This window comes from Passer domesticus, chromosome 10 (genome assembly GCF_036417665.1).
Source record: "Passer domesticus isolate bPasDom1 chromosome 10, bPasDom1.hap1, whole genome shotgun sequence".
NCBI classification, from domain to species: Eukaryota; Metazoa; Chordata; class Aves; order Passeriformes; family Passeridae; genus Passer; species Passer domesticus.
Genome location: NC_087483.1, coordinates 21,061,020 through 21,079,114, shown reverse-complemented (window position 1 = coordinate 21,079,114; position 18,095 = coordinate 21,061,020). Strand labels below are relative to the sequence as shown.

The 18,095-nt window shown below is 36.8% G+C and overlaps 1 protein-coding gene across 3 annotated transcripts in view; it reads right to left on the bottom strand.

The window, feature by feature from the left end:
• The window catches only part of PDE11A (phosphodiesterase 11A), a 110,506-nt gene that overhangs the window by 43,258 nt on the left and 49,153 nt on the right, over window positions 1-18,095 (bottom strand). For all 3 annotated transcript variants that reach the window (XM_064434333.1, XM_064434332.1, XM_064434334.1), the window contains exons 6-10: window positions 17,297-17,429; window positions 14,833-14,908; window positions 13,364-13,431; window positions 12,914-13,006; window positions 10,267-10,317 (exon numbers count right to left, since the gene is read on the bottom strand). In XM_064434333.1, coding sequence (XP_064290403.1) covers window positions 10,267-10,317; window positions 12,914-13,006; window positions 13,364-13,431; window positions 14,833-14,908; window positions 17,297-17,429 — 421 coding nt within the window. The remainder of the gene's footprint in view (window positions 1-10,266; window positions 10,318-12,913; window positions 13,007-13,363; window positions 13,432-14,832; window positions 14,909-17,296; window positions 17,430-18,095) is intronic.

Sequence of the window (18,095 nt, the reverse complement as noted above, 5' to 3'; positions counted from 1 at the left end):
ATTCAGTCTCTGTTTCAGAATTTCAAACAAACACAAGCAGCAAACCTAGGGCAACTATTTCTCTACACTACAAAAGTGTCAGGCTGCCATTTCCCACAAAGCTTCTCTTGGTTTTGGTGGCAAAAAGTCAGCTTTGTTACTCCCATGAAGAGCAGAATGGGTAATGTGGACTTGCCCTCCCCCTTATGCCTGTAAATTTGGGAGGGTGAGAAAAGTGGGACACAACATAGCCTTTTCCTACCCAGAAAGTGGAGGAAAAGTTCTATCTCCTTCCTTGAAGAGTCAGAAGAGGAAAACATGATTAAGGAGCAGGGACAGGTTTCTTCTCATGGTAGACATAATGTGAAGGGATAGGGGGGAGCTCACACATTTGGTGAAAAGAGGCCAAACTGTGCCCTGCAACTCTCAGTTGGGCACAGTGGAAGAGAGCATGTGAAAAAAGTGAAGGGGTTGCCAAGATCAGATACTGAAAAAAACCCCAAAGCCAGAACCTCAGAAATCCCACCAGAGCCACAATGTGCACTGGTATCACACTATTTTTGTGATCCAGCACACTGCAGCAGCTCTCAGTGAACCAAAGCCAACATTCAGGACCACCAGTCCCGTGTCACCCTGGGGCCATGGTGGTGCCGCAGGGGCACAATGGCACTGGATGGGATTTCCTGGGAGCCACTGAAATTTTCTTTCCGAGCAGCTGTGACAAATCAGGCTGGCAGTGCAGTGACGGGTGGGGAAAGTTATGCAAATGTATGAGTGGGTTACTGCTCCACTGGGGAGTAAGTCCTATTTCAGACCTGCTAGAGTGACAGCTATAGCAGAATACTGTCAGGTGGACAATAAATAATATTGACAACACCTTCAACCTCACAACATACGTCTACAGGAATTCTGCAGAGAGCATTTCCGTGATTCTCCTGAAAGTATGTTCTTGTCTTTTTGTCCTTTCTTTTGGTCAAGTTCTGATTACAGGTTTAAAAGAAATCCAGCCATCCTATTCTGAACCCATAAATCACTCTCTAGGAGCACTGAGGACTGTCCAAAAGAGCTTTCTCCCCAAACCAGAGGTTCATCTCACTACAGCTTCACAAGCCAAGGCTTGTCCCATGTGAGGCTTCTGCAGAGCAGGCTGAATTGAGCCCAGCTCCTCTCCCCAGAGCAGAATGTACATCCTCCACAGCCCCCTTCATCCACAAAGCCCCTCAGCAGAGAAAGCCTAAGCACCCTGCACTGCAGCACGGCCTCTGGTTTATACACAACTCACAGCCACAGCATCACAAGCTTTTTGCCGAAACCCAAAATGTGCAGATCACATTGTTTCAACAAAAAAAAAAAAAAAAAAGGCACTTAAATATTATATTTATTTAGCTCCTTATTTACTACTAGCTTTATAATTCTTCTCAAAACAAAGGTTGCTTTCATATATCACTTCTTTGAGGTAAAAGGCTGCAATACTGACATAAACACTTGTTTCTTGACAGTCATATTTTGAATACCTGTATATATATTTTGCTGCTTTTATCTTTTCTTTACCACTCCTCACAGCAACAGTTTTCCTCCAGGGAAGGTAGAGGTAGCACAAGTAGGTAACTGGAATCAGCTTAACAGTAGAGTTCATGAAGGCCATCCATAGAAATGGATTTTTTTGTTATTTTTGGGGTGGGGTTTTTGTGTGCCCTGAACTGGTTGCAGGCACAGAGCACACACAGCTGTGTGGCAGCAGAGAAAGCGGGGGTAGGTGAGTTAGGCAGGCTATTGTACGCACAGGCAGATTATGATGGGGGTGTGTGTGCTATAGTCTATTTCTCATAGATGTAAAGGGTTTGCAGTTTAAATTTGAAAGACTAAACCCACAGAACTACTGACACCATTTCTCTTGGAAACTGTTATTTACTCTGCCAGGGGTTTTGCTCAGACGAAACCAATAGCACACACCCGGAGCAGCCAATGAAATAGTGTAATAAATATCCTATACAAGATTACAAGTACAAATATTTTTGTAGCAATGTAGCATCTTTGTAGCATTTAGATAATGTTTTCCTTGGATGACCCAGGTCCATTCATCCCAAATTGATCTAGAAAACAAGCGTGCATCCAGAGAATTCTTTTATTTCAAATAATGCCAGAGCCTAAGTTAATACTGCATAGAAGCATGGTCACTTACACGCTCATGTGTGGGACAGCCCTTTCAGCACAGCCTCATTCTCACCAGCTGATGGAGGAATGGAAAAAAAAAATTGCAGAATATAACATGGCTGAACCTGTAAGGATACATCCCTCCAGTTTTTCAGTGACATGTGCAAGAAAGGCACGCTGCCTTGTGCTGAGAACATATTCTGCCAAATGCACACACACAAACATTATGATGGTGTGAAATTGCACTGGCATTACATTTTTGCAGGATTTTACGGCTGAACAGAAATGCTGCTTGGCGACCAGCCTTAAAGTGGAGCAAGGATGGCACCCAGTGGCCAAACAGATTCATCTCAGAAAAGCATCTCCCATTCTTCACTTTGGAGAGTTTTACTTATAACAAGGTTCTAGCCCTAATATCAACTTGTTGGAAATGTCGAAAGCTTTTAAAGGACACTGCCTTCTTCCTTTGGGGAACATTTAAGTTTCTCGCTGTAAAATATTTTTTAAAAAAGCCGGTAGAAATATTACCATTAATAATTTAAAATCAACACGAGCAAGCATTTATGACAAGCAACTGCTTGCAGCTGGAACACTGTACAGAGGCAGAAATAAAGAAAAATATTTTTTCCATTTGTAGGGTATATGCTAAGGAAAAAAAAAAATCCTGTTTTTAAATTCAGTACAACTAAGTTTTTAATTTTAAAATTAATGTTGATAATATGAATTCTTTAATTTAAAAAATAATATTGATAATATCAATGACAACTAGGAAGTTTCTATTTCTATCTATATAAATTTTGGTGCAAAGCACCTCTAGTTTTTAACCAGAAAGTTCCTACATATAGTTCTGGGCGACAGAAGAAATCAAACACAGATAAATTAAAAACAATTTAAAATATGTATTATAATGCCATTTTTATAGATTTCTTTGAAAATTTCTTTCTTCCATGAGATAAAATAACCACTGCAGTGGTCTTTCTGGAGCAGTTGGGAATGCAGGTCTCGGAAGAGTGAGCTGTCACATACAGAGCCAGCCCAGGGGATGTCTTATCAGTTGTGTGGGGAATAATTTGCTCCTTGTTGGTGGCAAGAGAACCATGATAAAGTCACACTGAAGAACTCCTAAATTACCATCTTTCACTCAAGTACCTCAGATTTTTAAATTATGCTGGCCCACTTCCAGTGCATGAGTCTTGCTAGATAAATTGTTCTTCCTGTTTGAAAATATTTCCAAATCGAAATTCCTAAGTCTGTCACTGACTGAAGGACACTACTTTATTATTTGACAAGTGTTAATATTTTTTCTTTTTTTAATCATCCATCAGGTACCCCTGTGGCTTGAATGGCAGTTTAAATGTATTCCATGCCTTCTCATTTTTGCATGGTTGCTGGCTAAATAGTGTGGCAATGCTGAATTCTGTTTATTCCTTGATGTTTTCCATCTGACAAGGGATTCTTATGGAGCATGATGACCGATCAGATTGAAGGACAGACAACAGGTCTGTTGGGTAAAAAATCATTTCATCTTCACTTGGGAGCAATGTTTTGTTCCAACAATTGCTTTTTCTAACTTGTTTTTCTATGTATTATCAAGACCTGGACCAATTGGGGTTTTGTGTATGGAAACAAATGCAAGAAACACATGATCTCCCATGTGAATAACAAAAATCCAGTATCTGAGAGCACTATAGTAGCAGCATGCTTTTTTTAGTATGGACAACTTAATAATCCTAAGTGTTTTACTACTTCTCTGCTGAAAATGTCTGTTGGTTAAGTATCACTGTATTACTGTGCATAATTACTAAGAAACTGAAAAACAGCCACTATTAAAGGCAGTAAGTCAGTAATATTTTTCAACTACTTGGAATGTTTTTATTTTAGTACCGTAAATATTAGAGTATAGCAGAAATAATTAGGGTTATCTAGATCAACTGAAATCTATTTCAGCTTTCGAGAAGAAGGCTTTTTAAAGCAACTAGTACAAAGACTGTTTTGATCATGCACATATTTTAATTATCTGTTATTTTAATTGATTAAAGTTTATTACCTTTTAAGGTATTTAATGAGGAGATTTAAGCTTTGGTCTAAGTACGAAGTAACTGATCTTGGAAGTAGTCATTTATTATTTAATATTTCTAGTTACTATGTGTCTTTACTCTGCAGTTAGAATATAAATGTTGATTTTTCACTTTCTTTTTAAATCATAGCCCTTAAGATCCCTTCTTTTTAACCTGCAGTGTAAGTATATCCAAAGATTATCTGCATAGCATAAACATGCTGGAATAAATATATTTTGGTTTTGCATATTAAAAACATTCAACAAAAGTTCCTTATTGACTTCTGCAATGACCTTGCCCTGAAGCAATCCAGACCAGAATCTATTCCTTGCTGAAAGAAGCCTATCCCTTTTAGAATTCATTTAATGACTTGTGCTAAACTCATAAATTAACAGAAAAAGTTGTCTGGGCATGGGTATATGATTAAATTGTGGGCTTTATCTAGCTTCTAGGCCCCAGGCTTCTTTCTTAACTTGGCCTTAACTCTCCTAAATCATATACTGTTTTTCTTCAAGAGAAAGATTTATTTTAAAACAGGATTTACTTATCCCCTACACTAGAAAATAAACTAGTTTTGTGCAGGCTTATCATATAAATGTAATACAGTTGCATCACACAAATTTGTTGCAGTCCTAAAGCAGAATTGTTGAAACCATTCACAGATGTTCTAATATTTCTGTGCCCTCTTTGCAAATGGGAAGCAGTGCCCTGCCCTGCTCAGATGATTTGGCAACAGAGGACAAGGAACTTGCCCAGTTAGACTGCAAATGTTCAGAGGGAGGATCAGTCCTCACAACCACTGCAGCCTCCCTTGCCCCCCTCCAGAGCCAGCAGGCAGGGCTGGCTGCACCCAAGAGGGCAGCTCAGTGCTTGAGCCTCACCAGGCTAAAGTACTCGTTGTTTATAATTTTCAGTGTATGCAATGTGTTCTTGACTTCTTGTTTCCATGACAACTGAAGACATGGGCACATGTCAAAGCGTACTAAATAATGTAATACAAAGAAGACCTTGGTTTGATGAACTATGAAACTCTTAACACAGTGCTTTAGTTGCTGTCTTACGTGGGCAGTGGATATGGAAAAACAGAGAAATAAACTGTATTTTACATCTTGTGATCATGTACCTTTCTCAAAAGGGGAAAAGGGAACACAATTCAATATTAACACTTAAGCCCTGGTTACCCTCAAGTTTTTCTTTAGTTTTTTTCCTATTGTTGGTATTCTCAGTGAAACCTGAGCAGCTGGAACAGCACTAGGGAAAAGCTCAGTGCCAGCAAGCACCCCACAGTGACAGCCAAAGGGAAGTGAGTGTGAGCAGCTTTGGAGGCCAATCTGGCAAATCCTGCAGTGTGTGAAGAGCTTCGTGTTTCCCCACACACGAAGGGAAACATAGGGTACCAAACTGATTGCACTGCAGTGCCATAAAAAAGCAGCATTGCTTAACCCCCCATATTCTATGGCAATATTTCATACATGGTCCAAAACAAAGGCAGATTGACTTTCTGAAGTGTAATTACTGAGGAAGACTATGAAGTAATTACTATAAATGATGAAATTTTATTTAATTACAAGCTTATAAAAGTAATTAAAGTAATTCTAAATTGAAAGATGACATCACAGTAGAGAATAACATAGCCAAGGAATGCTTTCCCTATTGTTTCAAATACTGAATTTAAAACCAGTACAAAAATTTTGTTTATTCTCATTGTGCTGCCCATCATTGTACATTTAAGGGTACATAAGGCATGAATAACAAATGATAAATCATACATAACTCGCTCCAAGTATCAAATTCACACAGATCTGTCATCTTTCGTGGATTCAACCATTTACATTGTCATATACAGTAGCAGTCTTAAAAGTTTCTTTTTGGTTCAACTCTTCTCATCATTCTGTAGTTAAAAGAGTGTTTTTAAGAAAGACACAAAAGCCTCCCTTTAATAGGCTTAGATCTTAAATAGCCACACCTCAGGCAACAAAACAGAGAAATGCAGAAATTGTTATTCATGCTACATTTGGAATTGAAGATTCTGTAAAGCAGGTGATACATTATTTTCCATTGTGTATCTCTCCTGTGTGCTGTTTGACCTAAAAAAGGGAATCTCTCCCAAGGCTATAAATAATGCATCACAGTCATTAAATATTGATCTGGCTTATGCCATTGACAGCTGCGCAATTAGGCTTGCTTCTTAAAAATAGCTTCTTGTACATTTCCCATAATAGGACAGCGTTTACATATTCTCTTTGGAAACTACACTGGTGAAATTTAAAGGTGCTGTGTGTTTGTGGGGCTGCTTGCTAAGTCACAGGACTTGTTCATTACTGTCTCATAAATCAGTAACTTGTGCTATAAATATCCTGTCCTGAACACAATTCTCCGTTCTTTACTCATGTATCTATATTTGTCTAACACATAACTATATTTAGGCTTGCAGCACCTGAACTTCAGGAAGAAAAAACCTGGCACAGGTTTGCTATAGAATGCCATGGGATAGCTTCAATCTCAGATTAATCAGATCTCAAGTGCCTTGTCTATTCCAATGACACAAATGTTTATAGCACTAGCACTAGTACACAACAGAAATGACAGAATAGTCTTTTAAGTCTAAAATACAAGGGAGAAGTAAGTTGCCACAGTTTTAAAAATCATAGCTATTTCTAACTTCATGAAAATAAAATTAATATTGATATGGATATGATTCAGTGGTGCATTGCTTTAGCTTATCCTGCCAAAATTCAGTCTGAATTTAGCACAGTTATGTAGATGCAAGAGAGGAGAAGCATTGTGATAAACCAGGCTGAAGACTTCAGACATTCTCAGAAAAATTTGAACTCAAGGTGATGGGTTTTTTTGTTTTACTTACAAATGCCCATGAAAAGTAAAGTTTAGTTTTTCTTCTAGAAGAATGGCATCAGAAATCACAGTAATGTGGCACATATCAGAAAACCTAAAAAAATATGCAGTTTGTGTGAATTTAACAGTATATTTAATTTACATATTTTTTGAAGCCATCATAATCTAAACCTGAAAATTAAAAAAAAATCTAAAAGTATTTGGTATCCAATTGTATGGCATGGTCCATTTTCATACACTCATGTTTTATTGTTCCATACTGTGAACTTCCCCTGTATTTTTCCAGCTCCACATTTTTTCCCAGATAAACATCTGGAGTAAGGTTTGATATCTTAAGGGTTTCTTATTAAGGTGGTGTTTTCTTCATTAATTCTTAGATGGGATTACAAGAAACAGAAATAAATGTTATTTATTTTACAGAACCTGGTCACAGTGATTATGCTTAATTATTAAAAAGATAGGTATATTTGTGAATTTGTGTGTTTGTCAATTCATCCACTAACAGTAAGAAATTACTGATGAAATTTCAAGTAAAAAAATCAACTTTAGCTACTCTTGCTGGGCTTTCTATAATGCAATAAAATAATCCACTGGCAAAAGCCTGAGGGAAAATAAACTTTAGGAACACTTGCAGTTTTTCACTTCTTATCAGAATATTCTCAAGTTCCTGAGCAAATAAAAATTAATGGAAAAACATTTTATGAAAACTATAAAAAATGAGATTACAAAGAGGGAAAGAAAATCTTGTACTACAAGAGTATGTAATTATTTCCAAGATTCTGGGGTCCAGTTACAGTACGTTTGGGATAATATGTTGAGAAGTTGTCAACTCCAATGTATTGTCACTCTAAAGTCATTAATTACTGTGGGTGTTGTGTCAGTCAGGAGCCATTGGTGATCTCCTGGCACCACTCTCATTTCGATGTTCCTGTCATGTGTGTGTGTCTCTGCTCTGACTGAACCAGGACATCGGGTAAATCGTAACAGACATTTGCTCTGACACCTGCCAATAAATCACCACAGACAGAGGGGACACATTTAGCCCCAAACACCCCCAGAGGGAGGGATGGTTTATTAGCCAGTCAAGTCTAGAAGATGATCCTAATATAACAAAGGGTTTATACAGAACATAATGATATAACAAACAGAGGAAAGAGCAGTGATTTCAGGGCAGGGTGCCTTGGGAGACCTCAGCAGGGAGGCCAGCTGTAAGCAGGGAGATGGGAGCAACTTCATCCCACAGATGGATGGCCCTCTCTGGGATGAGCTCTGTGTCACAGGCCAAGACTTGCTGGTTGTCTCTGGGCTTTTGTTCTTTTGTTTTGTTTACATCCAGTGGTGCAAAAGCATTAACAAATACTACTTGAGAGTAATTTTGTCAGGAATTGAAAGTGAGATGACTGGATATAGACATAGAAAAGGGACAATGTTTCTGAAAAAAATAGCCTAACTTACTTTAGGTATAGCTTGGTTATGTTCCTTATTTTCTCGTCTATATTCTTTATAAGACATGTGTCTTTTGGAATAATATCTTTTGGAATTATTAATGAATAAATGCTTTTCATTTCCTTTTACTTTATTAGTCATTAAATGGATAGTTGCATGCCTTCAAGGTAAATGGATAAGGAAAAGACATTTCTTACTTGAAGACTGGTCTATCTATTAATGAAATCACCTGGGAAAACAAGTAGAATAGCTTCTCATCACATGAATATCTGAGTCCAAAGAGTAACATAGCAAGCTATTATTTCAACTACAGAGGCTATGAAGGAGAGTTGTCTTTCAATGGCTGAGAGAAATCAAGTATAGCCCTCTTGTACATACAAAGATACTGGTGGAATCCTGAGAGTCATAGAAACTATATTACAAATGTGTATTCTAAGGTAAAGGGAAATACAAAAGCAAAAAGAAAATTGATGGTTCTTTACCCCTTTCTTCCCTCTTTCTCAACAGTGTTCAGTTCTTTTATGCCAAACACTAAATACAACTTACTGCACACAGAAAAGTACTTCCTGTAGTGTTAGATGATCTTCAAGCATGCTGATCCCAGCAATACATCAGTAATCTCATCTTCAGCATACACAAGAGTGGGCAATTGTACCAGTAACTACAGTGGAGGGAGAATATTATACCCTTACCACCAGGTATCCATACAGATACCAGGCACAGCCATCATCTGGGCAATAATCTACAAACTTATTAACTAGCAAGAGCTGCCCTTCCTCAGCCCAGATCACTCAGCAGGAGCAGCTCTATGCCAGCCATGTGTTCCCCCTTTCACCACAGGCATCCCCGTGGTGCAGAAAGCAGGTTACAGCCTGACAGCCAAGTATCAAAATAACCACCCAACAGCTATTTTTCAGCTAGACAGATGCCAGAACTCCAGAGCAGAGAGTGCCATCAATGTGGAGTCACAGCAGTGCAGATCTTGTTCCCAGACCTCACTACAGTCTCTGATGCACTGTGTGTCCAGGAGACCGACAGTGATACCCACCATGGGAGCCTCCCATGGGAGCTTTGAGGAGCCCTCTACCAGCATTGCCTCCTCAGAGCCAAGGGAAGCATCACCAAATTTCCCAAGTAGGAAAACACAAACAGTCTATCACAAAAGCAGCACTTGAATGCTGGAAGTGATGAAAGATCAAGGGCACTGTTCCCCCCACTTGCTAGCCCATGGCAAGGCAGGATTCAGTGAGAACATGTAATTATTGGTCCCTACCAATGCTACACTCAGAACACATCACTTTCACATTCTGCCAAGGGCACTCACAGGAGTTAGAGATCCCTCACCTTCCTGTCCCTCCTTCTGAGCCTATGCACAATCTGGATAGTGAATGCTCCGTTTTTTTTAGGACAGCTTTCATGCTATAAGCATGAAAAGTCTCGAGTTCCTTTCTTTTTCTCTAGTGTCCCTCTCATCTCTTATGTGGTATGACTTCCCTGTGATGGTTTCTGCTGAGGAGGCCACCAAACCCACACTGACATGCAGTTCCAGTAGCTGGTGCTGGGACAATGAGACTCCTCTCCTGTGCACTGCAGCTCTTTAGCCTCTGAAATAAACTTTCCATCTTCTCTGCTTAACAGCCTTACATGTAATATACCCATTGTAAATAATTTTTAATTAAGATTTTCTGCTTGTGATGACTTCTCTCAGATAATCTAGACAAATATTAATTTACAGTTATAGTTTCAGAAATGAGTATATCAAAAACTTAAATCTCACCTTGAATTTATCAACTTCTGCCTTCGAACACGTTGCATGATAAGACAACACCTGCCCCAGAACAAAAGATAAAAATTTGTCAAGTGGCAATATCAGGGCTCTGTACTGCAGTCTAATCAGTTATGTTTAAAGCAAAATTTATATTAGAGTTTGTGTGATAATTCTGTTCTGATTGACAGCATGTAATAGCTAATTAGAGGTTATCAGGCATACATTTGGCAGTTATACTGCAGGGAATTTTATAAGGTATAATGAACAGTAATTTAATATTATAAGGATTCCTACATTGTTCTCCTGAAGTTCTACAATCAAAAGAGAAAGAATTTAATGTAAAAATAACAGTAGATTTATGGATTTTTAATAATGCCTTTTCCTATAGTGAAAAGCTTTAATGCGTATACTAGTGGCACATCACTGCATCCAAATATCAGCACCCCTGTGCTGTGTCTGACATTCTCTTCAATACCATTCTGCAGAGAGCAGCATCAAATAAAATGTACAAAGTACTGCACACCTGCTCTTGTCACCTCCTAGTATGCATCCATTTATATGTAGTACATTCTATCCTTGTGGGTTGATTCTAACTCTGAACAAGCACTGCAGAAGGTGCAAGAGCCATCCTGCGTTTTGGACCCACCATGGTCTGGCTGTGCATGGGAGAGCTGCTGGTCCATGAGGGAGCTCCCAGAGCCAGAGCACTCCCAGCAAAGACAGTCCTTCCCCACACTGGAACACCTGACCTGCTGATGTGCTAAAGATTTGATACAGGCTTCTCACTTGGAAATAATTTTCATCTGTGAATGTCTCTGTTATTCATACAAACACCTAAACTGTATCTCACAGGTTGTTGATTTGCAACACCTTGTGGCAGTAAGTCCCAAGACATTTTTACTCTTAGCAGTTTTAGAGACGCCACCTTTTACAGTAACAGGAATTCATTCCTGCACTATAAAAGAATAAACAAAAACCATAAACTCATTTGTTCTGTACATCATGTCCTTTCTCAAATAGTATCTATTTTTCTGTCTGACCATACTGCAACTTCTCTCATAAACTGGTAGGATTAGTCAAATTATATCTTATGCTCTGACAGATTACATTGATCAAAATTCTCCTTCATCTGTATTCTTATACCTCTCTAGATTTTACCAGTCTTCCTTAGTATTTATTATTCTAATCTTTAAATAAACTTGCAAATTTTGTGTTCTTAGTATAAAAAAGTATTTATCCTGGCTTTAAATCATGGCAAAATTTCCTATCATTTATTTATGTTTTGCTCTTCTATTTATTATTCAATCTTATCAGAATACTATATGAAAACCTGTATCAGTATATATGGATAAGAATCTTATTATGATATATAACAAATTAATTTCTTTTACATCTGATATCAATGTAATTTTTGAAGTGCCATTCATTGCCATTATAGCTAAATACATAAATACTAATGAAGTATTCTATTAGTCAAAATCCACAGTCCTTCATCTCATACCATTCTAGTGTTCAGTATTTTTCTCCTGTGTCTTACATCACTTTATGCAAATATTATCAAGAGCTGTTTCCCATTTATAGAAAGAATTACTCTTAATTGAAGATTAATGGCAATTTATCAAATCTATACTCTACATGTAAGCTATATGGTTATTAGTATTTTTTTAGATCAAAGAAATAAACTGTATTTTAAACAAAAAAAAAATTAATTTTCTTTTATTTCAGTAGCAAATAAACTTCTATGTGAAGTTCCATCCCTATATATCTGTGTGTGACATCTAGCACTGCTTGCTTTTCTTGCCAGGAGCAGCACTCATTTTTACGTCTCATAATCGCACAAATACCTGAGACATATGAAGACTTTTTCATGACTATGACATATAAAGTACAAGGGATCTTGCAGGAGGCCTAAAAAGGTGAGCTTTTAATTTTTCCTTCTACATGGGTAGATATACACAAATAGTAAAGAAAGCTGCTTATGCTTAGAATTTCTAACACCAACAGTTTTACTGACTTTGGAAAGCCTTAATAGGCCTGTGTGCAGCACAGGATGCAACACCACTATGCAGATTAGTATCTCAAACCCTAAAGCAAAGAAAAAGAAAGCCTCTTTACAGTAGTTTAGTTGAGTTTGATTTTTCTTTTAATAGAAAGAATTTCATATCTCATTCAGGCAACAACCAATGTTGTTTTGGTGGTTCTTGTAATGGTGAGTACTGGAGAAACTCAAAGGAATTACACAGGTAAAAGATGCACACATCAGGGAAAACTAGATTATTTTCTTCTCTTATCACATGTGAAATTTAAAACAATACAAATATCTTAGTGATGTTACCCTTTCCTCAGAGCAATGTTTTAAGATTAATCAGTCTTGCATAATGCTTTTTTCGAAAGATCTGAAATTTCATTCAAACTGCTCTTAATTATTGTTGTGGCAGGAATAATGTAAATTTGTAAAGCTATCCTCAAAACTCCTGCCTTTTTTCTCACCAAGATTATTTTTAATATGATAATGTTTAAAATCTCCAGATATATAATAGACCACAGTGCTACCTTGTTGAATTTCATTAGAGAAGTTTACATAATCATTGTTTTTAAAAATACAGTGGGCTTCTTTACATGTGATGGTTAGGAGCAAGAAAAGATGTACACATACGTCAAGAGCCACAGACTGTTTTGCCCAGGATTTCTTCACTTGGTCATACATAATTGTGTTGTTGATACCCAGGCCACAAAAAATAACAAAAGCCTAAAATTTAAAAAGAGAGAAAAGAGTCAATTATGAATCAGTTATAATACAAGCACAAAGATAAACACTGACTTAATCATTAAAAGAAATTGCATGGAAATATTAGGAATAATCATGTTTAAACAGGTTATTTTAAGAATGCAGGTGAGTCACTGGCCGCCAGATGAGAGATTAGATGCCAGAAACTTGTTTTAATTAGGATGCTAACTTCTAAGTGAGGATTTCTGAGAATTAATGTCAAACACAAATATAGACAAGATATTCTCCCCCCATCCCTGGAGTGGACAGAAGCAGATTACTGAAAAATACCGAATGCTACTGGAAAAGTATCTTAATGCTGAACTGAATGCCTCTTACTTCAAACAGTCGCTGGTCAGCATCGTCAAAGGATTTCCCATCAAGCCTGTTCAACACTTGAGCCACCCCTTTAGAAAGAGTTAATATGAGTAATATTAATTAATTAATGTACAATGCAGAATGTTTTATTCATTGGTAAAATGTAAACCACATATTTCAAACTGAAAAGCAAAATGCAAATATTTATTCTGAAAATAATTAGACACAGATGTGCAATAATTTGATTGTTTTGATACTAGTACTTTCAGCTGATATTCTTTACTCTCTAAGTATAATACTGTATAGTATAAATAGTATAAATCTAGAAGTTATTCACAGTGTTTTTCATAAAAGGTTAAAGATCTATTTGAGAAAGATCTTGATTACTTTGCTAACAGCAATCACATAAATTGTCCTAAAAATTTGGAGTTTCCAATACTGAAGCAGCACCTTCATTCCTAAAATCTTGGTTGCTTTAGCATCATCTGGGTGTATAAGCCCTTTTTTACTCATGACTGGTTCCTTAATTTACTGAGCCAATGAAAAAATGCATTTTCCGAACCAATGGTGATTTCTACTACAACAAACATTTCTATTTCATTTAGCTACAATATGCCCTTAGAAAAATAGTGTAAGAGTAATCCGCTGTCAAGAGTTAAAGTTATTTCTCATTCTTGAAGATAAGGCACAGTTCACAACAAACAACAAGACGTATTTTTAAAAGACTCCACTCCCACATCACCTCTGCTACAGAAGCTTCAAGACCCTGCATGACACCAAGTGCCTTCAGCAGTGCACTTCTGATCTCAGCTCTCCCTGGCAGCCACAATGCACAGGGATCTAACTCTTGCCCTGCCAGTATAAATTGCTATTGCTTTGACGTCAGTTCTTCTGAGGAGCGTTAGCAGAGGAATCTGGCACTGTCATTTACAAGCACTCCTTTTTGTGCCAAAAGCAGGTAATAACACAGGGCCAACTGCTGGTGTAGCATAGCTGCAAAGAATCCTATCAAAGATCCTTTGAAACTCTGTCACATCTTGATCCAGCAACCACCACTGCAACAGGCAACTCTGACCGCTGCCACAGCCCCTGCAGCAAATCTTCCCTGACTGCAGCCAGAGTTTGTCATTAGAGGGAAATGGACACTTAGCTAGACTGCACACAGTTGCCCATGTACTAAAGAAGGAGACCCAAGGAAATCACCAATGCATATAAAATATTTTTCACTAATATAGTTAGAATTACTGTTTTCATCTCATTAAAGTTCAGTACAACATATAACTTAACAACAACACAGCTGGAAAGCTGAAAAAGTCTATACAGTATCCAAGTCAAAACATGCCTTCTTGGATACTTAGCATGCATCCCAGTTACTGTAACTTCTTAACAATATTGAGCTGGGAAAAAGAAGAAAAAGGAACACAGAATTAAAAAGATAGAACTAAATTTACAGTAGCACAAAAATGATGCAGCCATGAGGGAAGACTTACCAATTATTTGGTGGGTGCTGTTCCATATAGGAACACACAGAACAGATCTTATGTGAAAGCCAGAAATTTGGTCAGCCTAAAATGTAGAAATGAGAGCTTCCATTAGTGGTGCTGTTTTCATTTTTTTGAATCATGGTAATGGAAATGTCAAGGAGTAGGTTTACATTATAAATGTCATTTCATATGAATCAACTCTCAGAAAAAAAATCTGCTGAAACTTCATCCACAGTAACCAAAAGTCATAAGGATTACCCCAAAAATTGCCAAAGAATATACAAACATTGGCATCTTTGCCACATTAAGCTTACACTGTTTGACTCTGATTTGGCACTAAAGACAAACTATAATTGAGACAATGTCCAGACAAATTTTGGATTACTTTTACTGGTGGATTAGTAAAGATAACTTTCACTGAACAAGTTTGCCTTAGAAGTACCCTTCCCAATTGTCAAGCTGAAATTGGACTCAGCTAGGCAGCTCTAGAAGGAGGCTTACAGGAAATACACATTTTCAGAAGAAAGATGAGAGTAAGTAGGGAATTGTGCAGAAGTGCAGGTTAGTAAGAAATGTAAGGATGGAGCCAAACCCTAGATTTGACATAATTTGTCCTTTTGTTCCAATGACAATTTACTGCCTTATTTATTGTTTTCTAGCTAATACAGTATACAACTTCACAATTTATTTTCAATTTCACTAATTCTCTCTTTTCTACAATTAACAAGCTTTATTCTTTAGTGTCACTGCTGCAAAATCTAATGAACAGAAAACAGTTTTTCAAAAGAGATCAGAGAGTGGAATGAGTCCACTCACAGAAGATCAGGAGATGTTATCTTACTAAAACTGCCACTGTTACAGGCAATCTTTAATAAAAGAAAAGTAAAAGACCAACATATACAGGAACACATTCATATATAGGAAGCAGGATGGGATCACTGTGATCTCCTAGCTAGTAAAAGACATAACTCAGGTTTTAATTAGATGATTGCCTATTTGTACATACTCAGAACTCATCACTGAAACCAGTGTGGAGTGCCACCTAAAATCCAGGGGAGTGGGGCAATAATTGATTCAAACTTATTTCTTAAAATGAACTGCAAAATACTTTTGCATTAAATTCTTGATGAATGATTTGAAAATTGGGCATCAACATTTGCAGAAGAGAAGTAGTGTTCTGAGAAAAAAAAAGACATGATTATCAACAGAAGCAGAGAACAGAATTTCTGTTCATAACTACAAATGTACCTTTGATTCTATCTAAGTAATAAGGGATACTATGTTCCTCTTACTACTCTTGACTGTAGAAATAATTGAGTAGAAATCTGAATTTAAGAATTAAATTTTCATAGGAACCCATCAAAAGAAAATGATTATTGCCCTTTGTATCATTTTCTTTATATACACTGGGTAGTGCCTCCAACTTGGAAAGAACTAACTGTGAAACAAATAAGAGATAGCTGAATTATTCAGGAGATGATATAATACAAGTACAATTGCAAACATCAAGGACTGGCATGCTTTAAGTTAGCATATCTAAACACCCCAGGCATTAATTGTACTTCTTGAAATTCTGAACAGATTAACGTCAATGCAGTTTTCTTTTATACTTGTACAGTAGTCCCCTTTTATTTTTTATTGTTTCAAAAAATTCTGCTGGTTTGAGAGATAATCCCTTTAATGACATGTGGAATAAAATTGGAACCAAGCAAACTCTCAATGTGAACCACTTCCAAGAACACTTACTGTAGTAATACATTTTAGGAAGCTTTCTGACCAAGGCTGTGATTAATGTGCTGTCCAACTGCTGGCCAAGTCCTCCACAATAATGCTGGATTAGAATTCAGTGAAGATTTTGTCCTTCCATACACCTCTAACATTTATTTAGATGTTAAGTATACTTATATTTTTATCTGTAGCTACACCTTTCTAATAGGAAATTAATACCTCAAGATACACAAACAATATTTATTGGGAGTGAATGTATCTTGAAGAAGTACCCAATCCAGTGTGTATTTGAGCAAATTAAACTGTTGTTTGGCTGAGTTAGATCACAAACAACATTTGTCTGTCTGGATACCAGCTCTGCTCACACTGTCTGTGCACAGCCCCAGTACCCCAACAGCTAACAACACTGGTGCTGCTAACACTGAACACCAACCAATTTTCAGCAATCAAAAATCAGTTTACATAAATATCAAGGCAATTGGTAGGGGGATCACTTATAAATAGGAAAAAAAAAAAAGATTCATGGACAAAGTAACTGCTTAAAGTCATACACTAATTCGGTGATGTGTTTGCAGTATAAAACTATAGAAAACCAGAAGGACAACTTACTGAATAGAAAAAATAATTCAAAATAAATATTCATATGTCTCACAGCCACTTGGATATAAAACCAAACTTTTTATTTAGTCACAGTGCTCAAAAGTAATATATAAATAATTACACTTATATAAAAATCTCTCACCTCAGCATCAAAGCGAGGATCCTGATAGGCATCACTGATGTTCACTGGGAGACCTGTGGAAGCCACGAGTTCAGCAATGCTATTGTTTATTAGCCAGTCAGAATAAGATGATTTTTCCATGTTGTCTTTGAAACTATCAAAATGCAGGGCAAGGGAAGAAAATAATATAGTCAACGTTAATTGCAAGTCCAGCATGTCTTAAATGCACATTAATAGGAACAGCACAACCATTCACAATTATTAATGGTTACCAAAAATTAACTATAGAACAATAATTTGGTATTATTCAAATGGTACCTCAAAAATTCTCTCCTTTACATAGCTCTTTCTATTGAAAAAGCATTGGTGTCTCAAGTAAATAAAATATTTGATAATTTTTAGCTATGAATCAACAATGGATTATGTTCTAAGTTTCTGTAGATACAGGACTACTCATGAAAAGCAACCAGTTCTAAAATATATTTACAGTAGAGTTATCTTAAAATATATACTTTTAAGTTTTTTTAAAATTAATCTAATAATTTGTTATATTTTCAATAATTTTCCTGTCAAAATGACTTTTTTAAAATTTTGGCATATGAAATACCATATCTGAATGGCTGAAGATGGGATCATTAAATAAGTCTTAAATCAATACTTCAAGTATATTACAGCAGGTGGATCCAAGTAGTCACACAAGACATGAAGGTTTCCTTTTCTCTTTACCTGGCTGAGCTTCTGCCACAATTACTGTGGGGCTAGAGAGTTATCACTAAATGAGCAGAAAACACTAAAATTATAGCCTCAAGTCACCACACTC